At 38.0% G+C, this 21,421-nt stretch overlaps 2 protein-coding genes across 3 annotated transcripts in view; one reads left to right on the top strand and one right to left on the bottom strand.

The window, feature by feature from the left end:
• The window catches only part of MRPL32 (mitochondrial ribosomal protein L32), a 74,907-nt gene extending 65,927 nt beyond the window's left edge, over positions 1-8,980 (bottom strand). Inside the window, exons 1-2 of one of the 2 annotated variants that reach the window (XM_045193114.3) lie at positions 8,767-8,980; positions 5,804-5,985 (exon numbers count right to left, since the gene is read on the bottom strand). In XM_045193114.3, the coding sequence (XP_045049049.1) occupies positions 5,804-5,985; positions 8,767-8,881 (297 nt within the window). In that variant the 5' untranslated portion in view covers positions 8,882-8,980. The remainder of the gene's footprint in view (positions 1-5,803; positions 5,986-8,766) is intronic. The other variant, XM_024558256.4, reaches the window with a different exon arrangement.
• Positions 8,981-9,043: 63 nt separating this feature from the next.
• Positions 9,044-19,681, top strand: PSMA2 (proteasome 20S subunit alpha 2). Its single transcript, XM_024558261.3, has 8 exons — positions 9,044-9,170; positions 13,764-13,840; positions 14,531-14,663; positions 15,945-16,067; positions 16,806-16,887; positions 17,871-17,944; positions 19,269-19,326; positions 19,409-19,681. The coding sequence occupies exons 1-8, from the start codon at positions 9,130-9,132 to the stop codon at positions 19,523-19,525; spliced, it is 705 nt and encodes a 234-aa protein (XP_024414029.1). The 5' UTR covers positions 9,044-9,129; the 3' UTR covers positions 19,526-19,681.
• Positions 19,682-21,421: the final 1,740 nt, after the last annotated feature.

Below are 21,421 nucleotides of genomic sequence, written 5' to 3'. Positions count from 1 at the left end.
AAGATACAGAGCTACCAGATAAAATAGCTATAGGAAAACCTCATGTGTCAATAATCACAATAAAAGGAGATCACCCTAAATGGGTGAATTCACCAATTAAAAGGCATAGAGTAGCAGGTTAGATCAAAATACAAAACCCAATTATATGCTGCATTCAGAAAACCCATCTCAGTCCTGGCTGGTGTGGCTCAGTGGATTGAGTGCCAGCCTGCAAACCAAAGGGTCCCTGGTTTGATTTCTAGTTCACGGCACATGCCTGGGTTGCAGGCCAGGTCCCCAGGAGAGGGTGTGTGAGAGGTGACCACACATTAATGTTTCTCTTTGTCTCTTTCTCCCTCCCTTCCCCTCTCTCTAAAAATGAATAAACAAAATCTTAAAGGAAAAAGTTACTAAAAAAAACCAATCATCTCAAATGCAAGGAGAAGCATAAAATCAAAGGGGTAGAAAATGATACCTCAAGCAAATGACATCCAGCGAAAAGCTAATGTCTTACTTATATTTAACAAAATAGATTTCAAAATAAAGAAGGTAACAAGAGTCATAGATATATATTTTATAATGATAAACGGAGTAAGAAGACATAACACATATTGATATATACTCACCTAACCTGGGAACACAAAATAGATAAAACAATTAGTAACAAAGGTAAAGGGAAAAACTGACAATTATAGTAGATCTAAATACTCTATTGACAGCTATGGATAACCATCCAAACAGAAAATCAATTAAGGAAATATCAGCTTTCAATAGTACAATGGACCAAATAGACATAATTGACATTTATAGAGCTTTTCATCCCAGAAATCAAATTATATATTCTTTTCTAGTGCATATGAAACATTGTAAGGGACAGTCGATATGTTGAGACACAAAATTAGCTTCAAGGAATTTAAGATTTAAATCAAACGGAGCATATTCTCTGACCACAATACTTTGAGGTTTGAAATCAGTTGTAAAAAGAAAGAGGAACCCCCCCCCACAAGTACATGGGAATTAAACAACATGCTATTAAACTATGGCTGGGTCAACCCTCACCGGCTTGGCTCAGTGAGTTGGGCATTGTCCATCAAGTGGGAGGTCTCAAGTTAGATTCCTGGTCATAACACATGCTTGAGTTATGGGCCAGGGTTCCCAGCGGGGGGGGGGGGGGGGGGGGGGTGCTAGAGGCAACTGAGGGATTTTTCTCTTGCACAATGATATTTCTCTCCCTCTCTTCCTTCCTTCCTTCCTTCCCCTGTCTCTAGAAATAAATAAAAATAACATCTTTAAACAATACCTAGACCAAAGAAGAAATAAAAAAGAGGTCAAAAGATATATACACAAATGAGAAAAACAATATAACATATTCAAATTTGGGGGATATAGCAAAAGTGGTAATAAAAGAGAAGTTTATAGCATTACAGGCCTACCTAAGAAACAAGAAAAGTATCAAATGAACAACCTAACATTTCACTTTAAAAATGTATAAAAAGAACAAATGAAGCTCAAAATCTGTACGAGAAAATGTTAAAAATTAGAACAGAACCAAATAGACAACAAAAATACAACAGAAATAATTACTGCAACGGAGAGCTGGGTCTTTGAAAAGATTAATAAAGTAGGCAAACCTCTTGGCTTTACACAGAAAGGAAAAAAGAATAAAGACTCAAATAAAAGAAATCAGAAATGAAAGAGAAATTATACCAGAAACCATAGTCATACAAGAATATCATGAAAAACTATATACCACCAAATTTGATTACCTAGAGGAATTAGACAAGTTATTAAAAATATATAACCTTCCTAGACTGAATCATGAAGAACTGGAAAATCTGAATACACTGATCAAAAATAAGGAAATTGAAAGTCATCAATAAACCTGCCAAAAAGTTAAAGTCCCTGGACCAGATGGCTTCATTAGTGAAGACTAGTAAACAGTCAAAAAGGATAGAAGATGTAATAGCTATCCTCCTAAAACTCTTCCAAAAAAATCGAAGACGCAGCAATACTTCCTAACTTATCTTATAAGGCCAATATGACCCTGATATTAAAACCTGTCAAGAGCAACACAAAAAAATTACAGACCATATCTTTAATGAATAGAGATGCAAAAATACAAAACAATATATAAGCAAATCAAATACACTACATTAAAAAGATCTACATTAAAAAATCACTATCAGGTGGGGCACAACTATGGTTTAACATACACAAATAGACCCATGTAATATATTACATAAATAAAAAGGATAACAATCATATGATCCTATCAACAGATATAGGAAAAGCATCTGACAAGATATAACATTAGCTTATGATTAAAGCACTCAATAAAACAGAAAGAAAGTATAGAAAGAAAGTATCTCAACACAGTAAGTCCATATATGAGACACCCTCAGCTAATATCATAGTCCACAGTGAAAAAATAAAACATTTTCCTCCAAGATCAGGAACAAGACAAGAATGCCCACTCTTACCACTGTTATTTAACATAGTACTGGAAATCCTAGTGAGAGCATTTGGGCAAGAGAAAGAAATAAAAGGCATCCAACTTGGAAATGAAGAAGTAAAATTGTCACTTTTTGCAGATGACATGATTATTTATATAAAATAACCATAGAGACTCCACCAAAAAATTATTAGAAACAATGAACAAATACAGTAAAGTGGCAAGATACAAAATCAATGTACAAAAATCCTCTGCTTTCCTATATAGTGCTAACAATGAAATCTCCACTTCTGGTCAACAGAAGGTAAACATGGTTCACCTCCTTATGAAAGCACAGAAAGAATTACAACACAGGTGGCAAACACAAGGCCTGTGGGCCGAATCTGGCCCTCCATCTTGTTTTATCTAGCTTGGCATCTTGTTTTTACCTGGCGGCAGTACCGAGTTCCTTGCCCCTAGTTAAGGAGTATTTATATTTACACAGTCCTAAAATAACATTCAACCCTTTGAAGGCAACCACGAGGCTGATGTGGCCCCCAGTGAAAATGAGTTTGACACCCTGAGTTACAACTAGATCTCAAACAAATACCCAGAACCACCAGAAAACCAAGAAAACTGTATGCAAGTCAGACAACCAAGGATTTAATTAAGCCACATACATCTGGACTGGTAGAAAGGGTGGAAACGTGTAGAGGTGTGGAGACATGGTATGGCACAGAAGAGCTGGCTGCAGTGGAATGGGCAGTCCCATATTCACATGCAGTGGATAAAAATAGGGAGGTATGCCTTGGGAGTGAGCAATCCAAGATCTAGGCCAGACTGCACAGCCCAGGGTTCTGACGCCAGGAAGATAAATCCCTGTAACTCCTTGCTGGAAAAACCAGTGGAAGTTGGGGCAGCAGAAAAAACTCCACTTAAAGGTCCCACACAGACTTAGAATGGAGATAGACCCACTGGGAAAATTTCCAGCAGCCAGGCAGCAGCACTGTCCCCTCTCACACAAAGTGGTGAAGTGGAATGCCTGGCTCTAGCGATTTTCTATGGCTCTCCCCACACAATTTACAGTTGCCTTTTCTATAATGGGCCACACTACAAAGACAGGGAGTCAAAGCAGCTCTACCTAACACACAGACACAAACATAGGGATGCTGCCAAATTGAGGAAGACAAAAAAAAGATGGCTCAAATCGAAGAACAGAACAAAACCCAAGAAAAAGAACTAAACGAAACAGAGATAGACAACCTATCAGTCGCAGAGTTCAAAACACTGGTGATCAAGATGCTCAAGGAATTTGCTGAGAATGGCAACAACATTAAAAAGATCCAAGAAGAAATGAAGGGTACACTAAGTGAAGTAAGGAAAAATCTACCGGGAACCAATAATGAGGTGATGAAGCCAGGATTCAAATCAACGAGTTGGAACATAAGGAAGAAATAAGCATTCAACCAGAACAGCAAGAAGAAAAAAAGAATAAAAAAAAATGAGGATGGTGTGAGGAGCCTCTGGGACATCTCCAAAGGTACCAACATCTGAATCATAGGGATGCTAAAAAGAGGAAGAGCAAGAAATTGAAAACTTATTTAAAAAAATAATGAAGAAAACTTCCCTAATTTGGTGAAGGAAACAGACATACAAATTCAGGAAGCACGGAGAGTCCCAAACAAGTTGGACCAAAGAGTACCACACCAAGACACATCATAAATAAAATGCCAAAGGTTAAAGATAATCTTCTTTTTTAAAAGAGTGAGTTTCATCTGACTTTTTTTTTTCTTTTTTTAAAGATTTAATTTATTTTTAGAGAGGTAAAGCAAAGGAGAAAGATAGGGAGAGAAACATCAATGTGTGGTTGCCTTTTGCACACCCCCTACTGGGGACCTGGCCTGCAACCTGGCGTGTGCCCTGACCGGGAATCGAACTGGTGACCCTTTGCTGTGCAGGCTGGCACTCCATCCACTGAGGCACACCAGCCAGGGCTAAAGACACTTAAAAGCAGCAAGAGAAGGGCAGAGAGTTACCTAGAAAGGAGTTTCCGTAAGACTCTCGGCTGATTTCTCAAAAGAAACTTTGCAGGCCAGAAGGGACTGGCAAGAAGTATTTAAAATGATGAAAAGCAAACAGCCCACAACCTAGATTATGCTATCCAACAAAGTTATCATTTGGAATGGAAGGGCAGATAAAGTGATTCACAGACAACATAAAGCTAAAGGAGTTCATCATCACCAAGCCATTAGTACAAGAAATGTTAAAGAGACTTATTTAAGACAAAGAAGATCAAAACTGAGAATGGTAGAATAGCAACAAATTCAAAACTAGCAACAACTGAATCTAAAAAAACAAGCTAAGCAAACAACCAGAACAGGAACATAATCACAGATATAGAGATCATTTGGAGGGTATTAGCTGTGAGGGGTGAGGAGGGGAATGGGGGAAAAGGTACAGGGATTAAGAAGCATAACTGGTAGGTACAAAATAGACAGGGAGATGTAAAGAATACTATAGGAAAAGGTGAAGCCAAAGTACACACATGCACAACCCATGGACATGAACTAAGGAGGGGATTGTTGGAGGGAAGGTGGGTACTGGGTAGAGAGGGAGGCAAAGGGGGAAAAACTGGGACAACTGTAATAGCATAACCAATAAAATATATTTTAAAAAAATGAAATCTCAGGAAAAATTCATTTTCAACTTCAACAAACACACCTAGGAATAATCTTAACTAGAAGTGAAAATCCCGTATACTGAAAACTGTAACACACAGGTGAAAGAAATTGAAGACGACACAAAGAAATGGAAAAATATTCCGTGTCAATGGATTGGAATAATCAACAGTTAAAATGGCCATATCACCTAAAGCAATATACAGATTTAATGCAATCCCTATCAAAAATCCCAATGGCATTTTTAAAATAAATAGAATTTTTTAAAAAAATCATGAAATGGATAGGAAACCATGAAAGAACCCAAATAGCCAAAGTAATCCTGGGAGAAAAAGAACAAAGTCAGAGGTATTACACTCCCTGATTTCAAATTATACTACAAAGGTATAATAATCAAAACAGTTGAAAGAAAAACAAACACACAGATCAATGGGACAGAACTAAGAATCCACAAATAAACTCATATATATATATATATATACACGAAACTAATTTTTGTCAAAGGAGTCAAACACATACAATGGAGAAAAGAAAGCCTCTTCAATAAATGGTGCTGTGAAATACATACTCAGAGTACTGTATTTTAATTTTAGGCCAGAAGAAAGTAGACATATAAAATCTGAGAATAATGTACCCATAGGTTGTATGGATATACCAGGAGAATATGCAGTGGTAGTCATGAGAAAAAGCACATCCACAAAAATCAACACGTTACCTTAACTTTAATAAGCTTCTGAGGATTTCTTCTCCTACACCGGTTAACTTCAATGCTGCGTCTGTTTTTGGGTGCTGCCATCCAAAAGATACTATCCAAAAGGCTGGAGATCTCCTTACTTCCATTAGTATTATTTGCTGGTTCTATAAATATAGTTGAACCTTGCAGAGCTAATGCTGGTCCTACAAAATAAAACATGGAGATTCAGAATCAGTTGTAGCTTCTAAATGACTATTTACAGGTATTATTCTCCTTAGTCAACAGTGATATGAAAACAGATATATTTACAGATAATTTAGAATATTACATTCAATAGACATTTAACAGAAAATCTTAGCTATTAAATTATACTAAAGCTCATACATAAAGCAAATTTAAAGAACACAAATAGAAGTTTTTCTTAGAAGCATCTGCTGAAATAAATCAGTGAAATCCTACCAAGAGTTTCTCACCTTGTGAAAAACAGAACTCTGGGGTCTAGTGGTAAACATAAACACAAGTCTGATGCACCTAATTTAAATAAAACAAACAAAGCTAAAAGAAGAACATCATTCAACTGTCCATATCCAATTGGTGGGCAGCTACCTAATCACTTCACAAGTAAATCTAAGCATGAGAGTCCCCAAATGCACCTCTGACCAACAGTAAGACAACTGCCCACTGACCCTTTTTTATTATATTCAAACTGAGTTAGCTCCTTTGTCACACACTCGTAAGTTGGCAGGCCCTATTTAAGTCACTTAGTTCATAATATTTAACCTTGATTTCTGTCTGGTCTATGAAAGAAAAAACTAGCTCACCATTCTTTGTATGATAGTAATTTATGTGACCATCAACATTTCACTTTTCTTTTTCTAAATTGTTTATAAAATCAAATAGAGTCCTTAACCTTCTCCTGGCTATTCCTCAGACTTGCAATACTTCTTTTGATTTTAGGAACTCTTAAGAATATACAAAGTTTTGAAACACTTAACTGGTACTTCCTTTCAATATATCTAAACGTATTTCTAAGCATAGTCCAGTGGTTAACAGCACAGGTTCTGGAAGGTATGTTTAAGCTTGGGACCTTTTCAGCCTCTTTCATCAGTTGAAAGGTGGGGATGTCTAATGGGATGGTTGTGGAAATCATCCCAGGAAGCACAGGTAGGCTTTGGTATATAGTGAGTTCAGGCTGCCAGGGTATCATCATGTTTGGGACACCTTAGAAAAGGTGTAGAATGTAAATACCAAAGCAATGCTAATTTTAATACCTAAGAAGCTTCCCATTCAAATTAGTTTCTGGGGGAAAGACAGGTGAGACAGGATAGTGAAGCTACAAAAATTTCTTGGAAAGTGGAATAGGGAAACTGAGACAGATAGCTGAACACTGTGGCAGAGCGATTTACAGCCAGATGCAAATGGTCACGAGGGCAGAAGACCTGGCAGGGTGCAAAACTGGGACAAAAAGAACCTCACCCCCAGGGTAAACTCCCCTGAACTTTCCTCTCTGGAGATAACATCTAAGCCTCAGCTGTATTTCAGCATCAGGCCCAGAAAAGCAGCAAAACCAGGTGGGCCACACCAGGACCAACTGCAAAGACTAAAGACCACTGTCCCTGACCACTCAGTGGAGATCCAGACCCTCAAAGGACACATGTGGAGAACTGATAAATGTTCTACTGAAACCCTATCTTTAGACCTCCCCTAAGATTCCCACCCACAAGAGTGGAAAGCCTCTTGACAAATGACCCAGCTTGCATGTGCTCTCATTGTGAGTAGAAGTGAGGGCCATTTCCTTTCCTCTCACCCCACCCCCACTTGTCTCTTCACAAGCACCTGTCTCCTAGACTCTAAAGCAATGGGCCTGCGTAGCTTGTCCCAGGCTAATCCCCTGAACCCCTCCCTAAAGTCCCCTTTCTTCTGACTTCCCAGTGAATTAAGGTAGGCAAGCCAAAGATCTCCTGTTACTAATGATAGGGGACTCAAGAGTTGGACAATTTTAGCTTAAGGTAAAAAGTTACAAGCCTAGCAAGTCATATATATGTTAAAGCTTGTTTCAGAAACTACAGATAAGGCCCTTCCTGGCTCCTGGGAAAACAGCTGACCTCCTGGGGCACTGCTAAAGATTACACCTGGGGACAACTGGAGGCACCTGGGCCTTTGTGTTCCAGGGAGAGACAGACCGACCACTGCCCCAGCTAACAGCTAACTGCCCAGGACAGAAATGTTGCAGCTTCTTCCACCTAATCCTCCCTGAATCTCAAAACCCTCACCGCACCTTGTTTACTCCCTGGTATAAAAATGTTGGCCTGGAAAGAGACAGGAAGATGGTCTGTTAGGGTATGAACCCACCATCTTCTCAGATCCCCAGCCATCTTAATAAAGTGCCCATGAAGATTCAATCGCTTATTGGGTTTGGTAGTGACAGGTAGCCCGAACACCAGTGTCTTTTCCAGTTTCACTTCCTCTATGCTAAGCCGTTTCCTGTGTCATTGCCCCCCGCTTTAATAAATGTATCCTCATAGTCACCTGGACTCCTGTTGTGAAATCTTTCCCACACAAGAACCCAAGCACTACAGCTGGTGCTAGGCAGACCCACTCAGGGCCAGACCCCTGTCCGGTAATAGGGGATCTGGATTAAATTGCACAGAGCTCAAATACCACAAAAGAAGATGAATTGCTCTAAGGTGTGGGAGGACTGGAAAGGAAAGATAAAAAAGAATCCAGTTGGTGGTGGCTGTAAACGCTGAGCTAATGAGCTTGGGTGACATTCTGTGTAGGAATGTGAGAGAGGGCTTTTTTCTTTATTGCGGAGAGGGAGCAGAAAAAATAGCCTGCGGTCTCTTGTTCCTAAGTAAATGTCCTTCACAAGGTCTCCTAAGGCGGGCCAGAATGCAGGAAAAAGGCAGAGTATGAATTGTACCCACCACGCTGCCTGGGGTTCCCTCATCCACCCCTTCTCTATGCCGGTCTTCTTTACGTACCCCACGGAGGGCTGAGAAGGTCTGGCCTGGTCTCCAGAAACTTCCGTTGCAGTAGCTCCCACCAGTTCGCGAGCAGTCGGGCCATCGGCCGTTGCGGAACCACCAACACCAACATGGCCGCGAACACTTTTCCAGCTCGAAGATCACCCGTCCTTGGCTCGTCAGTCCCGCCCCTACCCCAGTACGCTCACACACGCAGAGTTTGTTAAACTCAGCTTCTGGAACTACAACGCCCAGCCTGCCGCTGGAGGCTCTGACTCTCCTCCAATCAATGCGAGAGAAAGGAACGCCCGGGGAGGGACCTGAAAAGAAGCCGACTGCAGTGCGCAGGTGTGTGGACGTGCTTTGACTCTCCCGGTAAAGATGGCGGAGCGCGGTTACAGCTTTTCGTTGACTACGTTCAGGTAGGGGATCTGCGTAGCTGAGGTTGCAGTATAATCGCCGATCGGATTTCCTTACGTCTTTGGTCTCTGGCTGGGTGTTTTCAGAAGGTCCGGTAGGGAATGAGGGTGGAAATGCGGTTTTGCAGAGTCATTCGTCGGACCGCCGGAGGCGTGGGGAGCCGCGGGAGGTCGGGGGATTCCCCTCAGCCAGGGATTTGCTTTCGCTTTGGAGGCTACGGAAGACGGCAGCTTTAGCTGATCTTTGTCCGGATGTCCCTTTCAGGACTTAGTATTTCTTTTCTGACCCAGGTAGGCCTGACCTCTAAACTTCCGGAGCTCGGAATGTTCGTCAAATCTCAGAAAGCCTCAACTTTACAATTTGGACTGTCTCCTTTTGCTACTAGTGTCTTTCGAAATCTCCTGCTTTCGGTTTTTTCGATGCCCGTGTTAGAAGCTTAGGGGCTAAAAATGAAGGCCCTAAGCTTTCTATCACATAGTGTTTGTGAAACCCGGACTACTAGGGTACATTTGCGTCTTGGGGTTTTTTTTGTTTGTTTTGGAGACTGATATGTTTACTTTAAAAAGAGATTGTTTTCTACTTCAGAGCAAGGGGTTAAGATAAGTATACTTCTCAGAACAATTGAGTGATTTATAGCGTTTCCAATGTGAAAAGAAATTGGGTTTTGATTTTTTTTTACTTTTTATTTCCATTTTCTACGTTTTTTAAAAAGTATATTTATTGAGTATGCTATTGCAGTTGTCCCATTTCCCCCCCTTCATCCACTCCATCCTGCCCACCCCCTCCCTCCCACATTCCCCCCCTATAGTTCATGTCCATGGGTCATACTTATAAGTTCTTCGGCTTCTACATTTCCTATACTATTCTTACCCTACCCCTGTCTATTTTCTACCTACCATTTATGCTACTTATGCTCTGTACCTTTCCCCCCCCTCTCCCCCTCCCACTCCCCTGTTGATAACCCTCCATGTGATCTCCATTTCTGTGGTTCTGTTCCTGTTCTAGTTGTTTGCTTAGTTTGCTCTTGTTTTTGTTGTAGGTGTGGTTGTTAATAACTGTGAGTTTGCTGTCATTTTTACTGTTCATATTTTTTATCTTTTTTTTCTTAGATAAATTCCTTTAACATTTCATACAACAAGGGCTTGGTGATGAAGCCCAAGTTAAGGGCTTTAACTTGACCTTATCTGAGAAGCACTTGAATTGCCCTTCCATTCTAAATGATAGCTTTGCTGGATACAGTAATCTTGGATGTAGGTCCTTACCTTTCATGACTTGGAATACTTCTTGCCAGTCCCTTCTTGCCTGTAAGGTCTCTTTTGAGAAACCAGCTGACAGTCTTAATGGGAACGCCTTGGTAGGTAACTGTCTCCTTTTCTCTTGCTGCTTTTGAGATTCTCTCCATATCTTTAATCTTGGGTAATGTAATTATGATGGGCCTTTGTGTATGCTTCCTTGGGTGCAACTACTTTGGGACTCTCTGAGCATCCTGGGCTTTCTGGAAATCTATTTCCTTTGCCAGATTAGGGACGTTCTCCTTCATTATTTGTTCAAATAAGTTTTCAATGTTTTGTTTTTGCTCTTCTCCTTCTGGTATCCCTATAATTCGAATGTTGAACGTTTTAAGATGTCCTGGAGGTTCCTAAGCCTCTCCTCATTTTTTTGTATTCTTTTTTTCTTCTTTCTTTTCTGGTTGGATATTTCTTTCTTCCTTTTGGTCCACACCATCAGTTTGAGTCCCAGTTTCCTTCGCATCACTATTGGTTCCCTGTACATTTTCCTTTGTTTCTCTTAGCATAGCCTTCATTTTTTCATCTAATTTGTGACCAAATTCAACCAATTCTGTGAGCATCCTGATTACCAGTGTTTTTGAACTGTGCATCTGATAGGTTGGCTCTCTCTTCATCGCTCAGTTGTACTTTCTCTGGAGCTTTAATCTGTTTTTTCATTTGGGCCTTTTTTTTTTTTTTTTTTTTTTTGGGTCTCTGAGCTTGTTGCTTAGTAAGGGGTGGAGCCTTAGATGTTCACCCGGTGGGTAATGCTGGTTGCTGTGCTGTGACGCTATAGTGGGGGAGGGGTCTGAGAGGGAACAATGGCACTTGCTCTGCTCTCTGCTGGATTTCAGCCCCTTCCCCCCACTACCACAAGCAAATTGGGCCTTCTGGTGCTGATTCCAGGGTGGGTGGGCTTGCGTGTGTTCTAGGACCCTGTGGGTCTCTCCACGGAACTCTCCTGTGAGGCTGGGAGTTTCTCCTGCTGCCGCCTCAACCCCCAGTGGGTGTTTTCAGTCAGAGGTTTGAGGCTTCATTTCCCTGCTCTGGAGCCCTGGGTTGCATGGTCTGTTTCGCTCCCCCGCTGTTCTTGGTTTATCTATGCGCGAATGTGGGGCGGCAGGATCTGCCAGCCACCACCTTGTGAGGTCTGCTAGCAGCAGCCTGGCCTGTCCAGTTCCACAATCCACTACCTTGCTGGGTCTGCCAGCTGCTGCCTTGCTGGGAGTCCTCTGTGGCCAGCTGCCCATCTCCGCCCCTCCTACGGGTCTAGATGAAAGTTTCTTCTTTATCTTCTTGGTTGTTGGACTTCCATACAGTTTGATTTTCTGTTAGTTCTGGTTGTTTTTTGTTTTTAAATTGTCGTTGTCCTATTGGTTGTGCGAGGAGGCACAGTGTGTCTACCTACACCTCCATCTTGGCTGGAAGCCCTCCTGGGTTTTGATTATTGTTGGGTCTTTCTTTGGTGGGTCCTTTCCTCTAGCTGGTTTACTGAGTGTCACTCTGCCCACCATATCTTGTGCCCTGTTGTGATGGTGCAGATAAGTTGTGCTGGAGCTGATTCTTCTGTCTGAGGTTATAAGGCTTCTCTCTTGATATTTCTCAGTTGTTTGTTCTGGATGGTTCTCCACAATTAGTTGTGATTCCACATTGTTCTTGGGAGGAGGTTAAGCATGACTTCCATATACTTCTCTGCTATTTTCCTCCAGAAAAGTTTTTCTTTTTCAACTTTTATTTATTGATTTAAGAGAGAGGAAGGGAGAGAAGCATGGATTTGTTCTACTTATTTATGCATTCACTGGTTGATCTCGTATGTGCCCCTTGGGGATTGAACCCACAACTTTGGCTTATCAGGATAACTCTAACCAACTGAGCTACCAGCGAGGGAGGAAAAGGTATTGCTGTGTATCACATGCAGTTGGGGATATTTACAGTAAATGAGTAAACATATTGGTGCCTATAATTTCATTCTGAAAAATGTTTTTCCCTTACTTTTGGGAATTTTTTTGAAAGGAGCGTTAAAGAAGGAATATAACTTTAGATTGGGTAGTCAGAGTCAGGAAAGGCCAGTACTTGGGGGTGATTTTTGACATTGTAAGATGAAAAGGAGACAACTGAGGATTTAGGGGTAGAGAGAGTTGCAGACAGAGAGATGGGCATGAATGAAAGTCCTAAAGTTGGGAAAGAACTTGAAATCTTAAAGAAATTGATATAAGGCCAGTGTGCTAGAGTATAGTGAGAAAGGAGTTAGCATGGGTCAAGTCCAATCTTGCAGGGCTAGAGTAAGAAGGTTAAGTGAACCAAAAAGTTATTCTAGAATTTAAGCAGGGAGTGACATGGTACAAAGGTAGTTCTGGGTGAGAAGATGGAAGAGAGGAGAACTAATTAGAAGGCTATTTCAGTTATCCCAAGTAGAAATGTTGGTGCTTTGGAATAGGTTAGAGGCATGATTGAATACAGAGATTAGTCAGTGAGCTCACAGATTAGTGAGTTTTTACACAGAAAGATGCAAGGATAAATGTGTATAAAAACCAGTTCTTAACTTCTAAAAATAGTTTTATACTATATAAGAAGTACTTTTGTTGTGACTGATATCTAGGTCTTAGGCCTTTCATTCTACTTTCTAAAATGTATATATGACTTCACCCACATGAAACATATGCTGCTGTTGTTTGGTATTTAATAGATACATTCATGTTCTTAATAACATTACTATTTTGTGTTTACTTACTGCTAATTTTGTGCTGGGGACAAAGGCATCACTTCATTTATCACTTTAATCTTCACAATCTTCGAAATAGGTAAAACTACTACAGTACTATTATCCCCGCTTTACAGATGAGAAAACTGAGATACACAGAGGTTTAATAACTTGCCCAAAGTCACAAGGTTGAGGTAAGTGATGAAAGGCAACAGTAATGATATTTTTATAAGTAGCAGACAAGAAAAAAACAACCAAAGGAAAGAGTTCAGTACTTCACTATGAATATGTTCTAATTGCTTGGTAAACTTTTTCTGCAACTTCATGATAAATTTCAAAATCAAGCTATTCTTTTTTGTAGTTTTTAGAGAGAGAGGAAGGGAGAGAGAGACTCACCAGTTTGTTCTACTTATTTATGCATTCATTGGTTGATTCTTTATGTGACCTGACCAGAGATTGAACCCCCGATCTTGGCATATTGAGACAACGCTCTAACCAACTAAGCTACCCACCTGGCCAGGGCCTCTTGACTTTTGATTAATGGGCCTATATATCTGTCCTTTTAAGAGCTGTTTCTTTACTACTTGAGAATGTGTGAACTTAACAAATATCTGTTTCTTTTTAAGCCCATCTGGTAAACTTGTCCAGATCGAATATGCTTTGGCTGCTGTAGCTGGTGGAGCACCTTCAGTGGGAATTAAAGGTAATTAAATACATTCATTTCAGATGCCTGTTAATAGTTATCCTGTTGTACTTATGGAATTAATTAGTAGTTAATTTATAAATAAATAGCTTTTGCAACATAATTTTTAACAGTTCTTTTTGTTACTTTATAGTATTTTAAGGTTTAAAGGAAGTAATAAACCTGAAAAGGTAATTCGTTTTTTCTCAAAATAAATATAGCACCTTTATCTACTAAGTGTGATAATTTATAGTCTTTCCCATTCAGATAACTGAGTATTCTTTCATTTTTCCATTGATTATATATCACTATTCTCTGGCAGTTTTTATCTTTCCTGTAATTTAGAAAAGGTTATTTATAAAACTTAATCTAAAGATACCCTTTAAAATAAGTCCCTGTCATTGACTTTAAATGTCCTATTACAAGAATAGTAGGCAAAACAGGCAAAACTCCATTATTTTAAAAATGTGGTTTCTTACTTTAAGAAAAGATGTATAATACTGTTAGCTATAGGGATTTCTTAGTGTATATAGATGAGTTGTTAAGGAGAAATTGATTGTTATTTCTTAGGTCATTTTAATATAGAAATCCAGAAGAAAAACTTTTATAAGTAAGAGGAAATGGGTGAAATGTAGGTACAATTGGAAAACTGTTGAAGCATTCTTTAAATTATTAAACATTTAGGTGTTGTTTTGTTGTTGTATTTTTAAGCTGCAAATGGTGTGGTATTAGCAACGGAGAAGAAACAGAAATCCATTCTTTATGATGAGCGAAGTGTACACAAAGTGGAACCAATTACCAAACATATAGGCTTGGTATATAGTGGCATGGGTCCAGATTATAGGTACGTTATACTGTTTATTAATATTCTCACCATCTCATGACATGCTTATAATCTGTATTTGAGGAGAAAAAAAATGAAGGAATGTTTATCCTTTAATCTCCCAACTCCCTTTTTACTTGTTTTATGTAGCAATAGCAGTATGGCTGGTGGCGGAATTTTAAGTTTGCCTGTACATGACAGACAGTTATTTTAAGGAGGATACACAAAGCAAGTTTGTTATAAAAGAGGAGATAGGTATAGCACTTACTCCTCTTAACTTTTGTTTAGTAGTTTCTCCCTTCTGATGACAATCCCTCTTCTGCCATCCAAGGGCTATGCTTCAAGGGCTTTGCTCTTTTCTAATGCATTTTATAAACAATAAAAGCAATACTAGTTACAATAGACTATATTTTAAAAGGTTATCAGGCAGCCCTGGCTGAGTTAGCTCAGGTCGTTGGGTGTGGTTTCATTCTTGATTTTGTGTGGAACAAGATAGGTAGAGCCAGAATTTCACTTTAAGTTGAAAAATGGCTGAAATGGTGATCAGGCTTCACTACAGTGAATCCTGTTACTGCTGCATAGAAGGAATGCCTCATTGTGCTACCACTGGAGGAATAAACTGAGAGAACACAGGACCTTAGTATTGTACAGGGGGATAATGTACATTGTTCAGATCAGTAGTACATGAGTACATAAAGGTACATCCTATTTGTCTTCCTGTATGTTTGATGGCTATATAGTATATTCTTTTGATAAATTTTACATTTTTTAAGTTATAAGTAGTTTTTGCTCTCCCTTAGTCTCTAAAAGGTACTTTTTGAAGTACTATACGTAGAAAAGATTGAAGCACAGTGAGGAAAAAATGCCTGAAATTTGGGTGTGTATGTTCACATGTGCAGGTGTATGTGTGTGCTGGAATGAGATATAAAACAACAAGATGACTGCTCTTGGGATAAGGAGCACAATCTTGAAACCATAGAGGGAGATAAAACTCTCATTGTGTACACTAAATCTGTTGTTATTAAGCTGGCTGGTATCCCTAGTCTCCTTTTTTTGGTCCTTATTCATCTGCTGTGGTGGCATCTCCTGTGTAACACTGATACTTTCTTGTAAATTAACTGGAATCATGTAAGAGCAAGACTGGCTTTGAGTAGACAGCTACTATTAAAAGAAATCCATGTAAAACTGTGCTGTAGGTATATGCCTTTAGAAGGAGATTGAGTCTTCAGGTAGTAGACTATCTTAATTTTCTTTTTTAGTATCTTAATTTTAATTAAACCTTACTTCTTCTTTGTTTGCTAGAGTGCTTGTGCACAGAGCTCGAAAACTAGCTCAGCAATATTACCTTGTTTACCAAGAACCCATTCCCACAGCTCAGCTGGTACAGAGAATAGCTTCTGTGATGCAAGAATATACCCAGTCGGGGTGAGTTGATTTTATTACTTGAAATGTGTCGTGAATTAAAAAAAAATCATTTTAGAAGCGCAGATGTATTTTAAAAGAGAACTTACTATTTCTGTATTTGTCTAATGAATAGATAAAATCATAAATATGATTAAATTCTCACCTGGAGTTAGAATATTTTCTTAAGGAAAAATTGAATGTTTTCTTGCTATTTGTATAATAGGAGAAAACAGTAGAAAGTAGCTTCTATATAAAGTTCTTTTGCCAGGTATTAAAACATTCCTTTGTACCCAAACAACCCTGATGCTTCCAATTTTATCTTCTTAGTTAGCTCACCATGAAAGCAAAGCTCTTTGACACCTTCGTATTCATTTTAATTCTGTTGATTTTGGGTGTGAAAATGGATGAAGTGGTATAAAGGTAGTGGTTATAAAGGGTAGGTATATGTAATGCCAGTGGGAAAGCTGCGTTTGTTGAAGATCGTCATTTTGTTAGGACACAAGTGTTACGCCACACTTACTAAACTCAGTATTTGTGTTACTCCATTTACCAAAATGATTTAACTGTGGTTCCTTGGTACCACAAATAAAATTAATTTTGAATTGATTTATTCAGAAAAAAAATTAAACACCTTTTAAGGAATTTGCAAGTCTAATACGGTTTACCTGATAATTTGTTTTACTTGAGAGTTTTAATAAATTTTTTCTTAGATTGACTTTTAACAACATGAAGATGTAATTTTCATTTTCCTTTGTTCAGTGGTGTCCGTCCATTTGGAGTTTCTTTACTAATTTGTGGTTGGAATGAGGGACGACCATATTTATTTCAGTCAGATCCATCAGTAAGTATTGTCACGTGTATTTGAGGGATTTGTTAAAGTGCTTCTTTAATATCTAATAAAAATAATGACCATAAAAAATTTTAAATTAACAATATTTTTCCTTTTCGGCTTTAGGAAGTATGTAGTAGTGCATATTTGTTTGTATTTTTGAAGTGTTGGTAATTCAGCCTTTTGATAAGGAAGCTACATTAGTTCTGCCTTCTGTTTTTGTGTCGTGTTCATTAACGTCACATAATTGAATGATTTGTTGAAATAGTTATCAAATCTTCTAAAATCTGGAATTCTGTTCCTTTGAGAAAAAGTATTTTGAGAACTTTGTTACCACATCTCTGAGTTTCTAAAGCAACATGACAGGCCCTCTTAACTTCCTTTCCAGTGAGTAGCAGAAGCTACTATGACTGGAATCCAGATTTCATCTTTTGCCCCTTTTTTTTCTGTTTTATCTAAAAGGCAATTGTTTCTCTTAAAATGTTTGTATTTGTGTGTTTGTATGGTCATATGTACTTTTTCAACAGATGAAGTCATGACATTGCTACTGCTTTCATTTAATTAATTTATTCACCAGTGATGATGAAGAATTGAGCACCATTTTTCAGATACATATGACAGTTTTGTATAGCCCTTTAGTCCTAGTAAGCTAAAAGATTACTCTGAATTGTTTGCTTTTAAGTTAACCTCAGTTTCCTTTAACTGGCTTTTTTATATAAATTGTGTGCAATAAATTGTACATTTTTAAAGGTTGCAATTTGATGAGTTTTGATGTATGTGAATACCTGAGAAAACGATCACCACCATTAAGATACAGAACTCCATTACTTCCAAAAGTTTTTAAATGCCTTTTGTTATTTATCCCTGGAACCTTTTAAAAAGAATAACCTACTTTATGACCTTAGAAGTTAGAGCCAAATTACAGAGCCAGAAAATAAATGGCAGGGCTATAATTAGATTAATGATTTGAATATGGGTTTTCCTTCCTGGTTTAGGGAGCTTACTTTGCCTGGAAAGCCACAGCAATGGGAAAGAATTATGTGAATGGGAAAACTTTCCTTGAGAAAAGGTAGGCTGACCATAACTGGATTTATTAGCAAACTTACTTTATGATTTTCAGGTTTCTTTATTCTATTTATTTATTTATTTATTTATTTAGCTCTCTTTAAATAACTAATGTCATGAGTCCAAACAAATGTGTTTATTATTCTGTATTTGAGCCTACTTACAGATGAAACAAACAAAAGATTCTCCGCCCCAGTTCCCTATTCTTCAGTATATTAAGCGGTAATATTAATTTCTCAGGAACTTGTTCTGTCAAACAAACAAACAAAAAACCAAGCAAATTTGGAAAAAACTTTTGGGAAGAAAATTTTTACATGATTAGTGGTAATCATGTAAAAAGTGGTAATTATGACAATTACAAATATAAATTGTGAAGCCAAATACCTGGTGTTGATGGTAGAGTAAAATATATGATGATACACATGCTTGATAAAAAGTGGAGCATGGGAAAAACCTGCTGTCATTGCCCTAGCACTGGAAATTGCTTTCAGTTATTTCCAGTTGTATTCTAGACTCAGCATTATTGTAGTCCACCAAAAGTGTCCTACATTTTGAATGGGAAAAGTTTATAATTGACTTTTAACAGATGATCCTGTTGGTACATTTATTGGTACATTTCCACATAGTGTTAAGATTGCTAACAGTCTTAGACCTGGGATTAACTGGTAAACTTAAATAATTTTAGGATCTTAAAGCACTTCCCTTTTCCTTTTATATTTTATTAATGAGTCTTCAAAACATTTTACATAGAGGTACAACTTATAAGAACAAACATAAGGAATTTTAGCAAAAGTCTGTTTTCTCTGCTTTATTTTTTTTTTTAAGATTTTTTTTATTTTTAGAGAGAGGGGAAGGGAGGGAGAAAGGGAGAGAAACATCAATGTGTGATTGCCTCTTGCACGCCCCCTACTGGGGACCTGGCCTGCAACCCAGGCATGTGCCCTGACTAGGAATCGAACCTGTGATCCTTTGGTTCACAGGTTGGCACTCAGTCCACTGAGCCACACCAGCCAGGGCTCTGCTTTATTTTTGAAAATTATTATATTACCACCACATTCTGATTATATTGAACTATTTATACTTAAAGAAGTTTCCTAAAATAAACTCATGTGGGAAATTATGGTAATGGGAATACACATTAAATTTTTGTCAGTTTTTTATTTGTGGACAACAATCTCAATGATATGACTAAAATAATTAATCTGTACCTTAGTACTTTAAGAGTGCTTTAAGTTTTTTAAAAGTCTTAATAAACTGCTGCTATCACTGTTTAAATAATTATAAATAGTACCATAAATTATTATTTTTTCCTTCAAAAAATTCTTTAGATACAATGAAGATCTAGAACTTGAAGATGCCATTCATACAGCCATATTAACCCTGAAGGTTAGTTGATATCTAACAGTTGGATTTTTAATGAATTTATAATTGTTTGGAGAATTTACTTTTTATCCTTCCTCATCAATAGGAAAGCTTTGAAGGGCAAATGACAGAAGATAACATAGAAGTTGGAATCTGCAATGAAGCTGGATTTAGGAGACTCACTCCAACTGAAGTTAAGGATTACTTAGCTGCCATAGCATAATAATGAAGTGACTGAAAAATTTGGAATTTCAGATAATCACTAAAACATGTTTAAAATATGTTTTCTTTTGCAAACTTGCATACCTATTTTTTCATGATTTAATGGACCGATGTTTTTAAATGACACTTATAAATCATAATAAACTGTTAAATCCAACCTGCAGCTTTTTAGGAGTTAGTAAAATTTTTAAAATAGTTATTTCCTGCTTTATGTCACAGTTGATTCCTGGAAACCACATTGCAAAAGAGAATGGTGAAGTCACTCTTTAGTCTTCATGCAGCTTGGTTAAGTCAAATTTTATTACCCTTTTTACTACCAGATGTTGTCTATGTTTCAATAAAGCAAAATGCTGATTCTGGTAAATACTACATTTAGAGCTAAGAGAATCTGCAGACTTTCATGGATTCATGAGAAGGAGGTAGGATTGATGAGGCAGATGTTTCTTAGGCACCATTAGGTATGGGTCAGTAAAACCTAGGATGTTCTGTGAGGTGGAGCTGTAGCTTTGAAAAGTACTAAGCCAAATAGTCTCCTATAGAGATATATTATGTAAGTAAATTATGTACTGGTTCCTGTTGGTTTCTATATCACAAGTAGGTAAATGTATTTTAAAAGAGCTCTTTTGTTTTACTAGACTTTAAAGTCAATGATGGATGGACATGAGTGCTGGAAATAAAATACTAATACTCATGTGTCAAAACTATGTTTTAAGACTCACTCACTGAAAACAGAGTACCTGAAGTCTGTTTTCATTTTATATGAAGACATAATATAGTTTTCTTTGTCTTTTTTAAGGCATCTTAGGATAAGAGAAATCACATCAGTAGTCTGGCTCACAGAACATAGGGAGAGTTTACAAGTGTCGTTTTACCAACGGAAATAGTAGGCATATCCATGATTTCAATGTAGTTAAAAAGATTTTGACTAAAATTTAGTCAATTTCAGGGAAATGGAGTCCTAGAGCATTTTTGTCAAGATTCTCAGTTCTACCCACCATGACTGTGTGGCAGAAGCATTATTATGGTACGTGCCGACTTCTTATTTCAAGATGTTTGTCTTGAAAACCTCATCTAATAATCTTTCCTTATGGGCTCTTGGTACATTGTGACTCCAGCATACAAGAAAATGAAGATAGTGATAAAAAGGGATGGTTTTCAGACTCAGGTCTTACCTCTCCCACTTACTAGCCAAGTGACAGCACAAGGTAATTATCTCAGAGGATTTTCCAAAACTAAATTTGATAATGCAAGTGAAAGGCCTCAGCAAGGTTAATGGTTTGGTTAAGTTTTAGCTGCCTTTGAATTTGCTTTCTAATGTCCAACATGAGAAAACTAGAGGAATACCAAAATTGTACAAATCAAAGAAAGGAAAAACAAAGCATTTGTGACAAGGAAACCATATGGATTTTCTTTCAGAATAAAAACAGGAAAAACTAGCTGAAGCAGACTTCGTCAAGAGTTGACTCTGCCTCTTGTTTCATTAAATGTGAAGCACAGTTCAGTTGAAGCTGTTTATTCTTTTTATTGACCTTAATAAACCCTAGGCCCTGGCTGGGTAGGTCAGTTGGTTAGAGCATCATCCCAGTATGCCAAGATTTCAGGTTCAATCCCTGGCCAGAGCCCATAGGAGAATCAACCAAGAATGCATAATTAAGTGACACAAATCTTGCTAGCTCACTCTCTCCATGCCCTTCTCCCTCCCTCTCTCCCTTCTCTCTAAAATCAATATATAAAAAAATAAGCCCTCCTTTTTGTCCAAGTTACTTGGTTTAGTAACCCATTCCCCTGCATCCCTAAATGTTCCAAAATTCTAGTCATTTCTAGTCTGTAGATTCTAGCTGCTTTTATTTAAGTATCAAAATGTTCTTAATTGTTATAATTCCTCTCTCTTTTTGGT

Source organism: Desmodus rotundus, chromosome 6 (genome assembly GCF_022682495.2).
Source record: "Desmodus rotundus isolate HL8 chromosome 6, HLdesRot8A.1, whole genome shotgun sequence".
In the NCBI taxonomy this organism is placed as follows: domain Eukaryota; kingdom Metazoa; phylum Chordata; class Mammalia; order Chiroptera; family Phyllostomidae; genus Desmodus; species Desmodus rotundus.
Note: the sequence above shows the minus strand (reverse complement) of the source record. Positions and strands in the feature narration are given on the sequence as shown.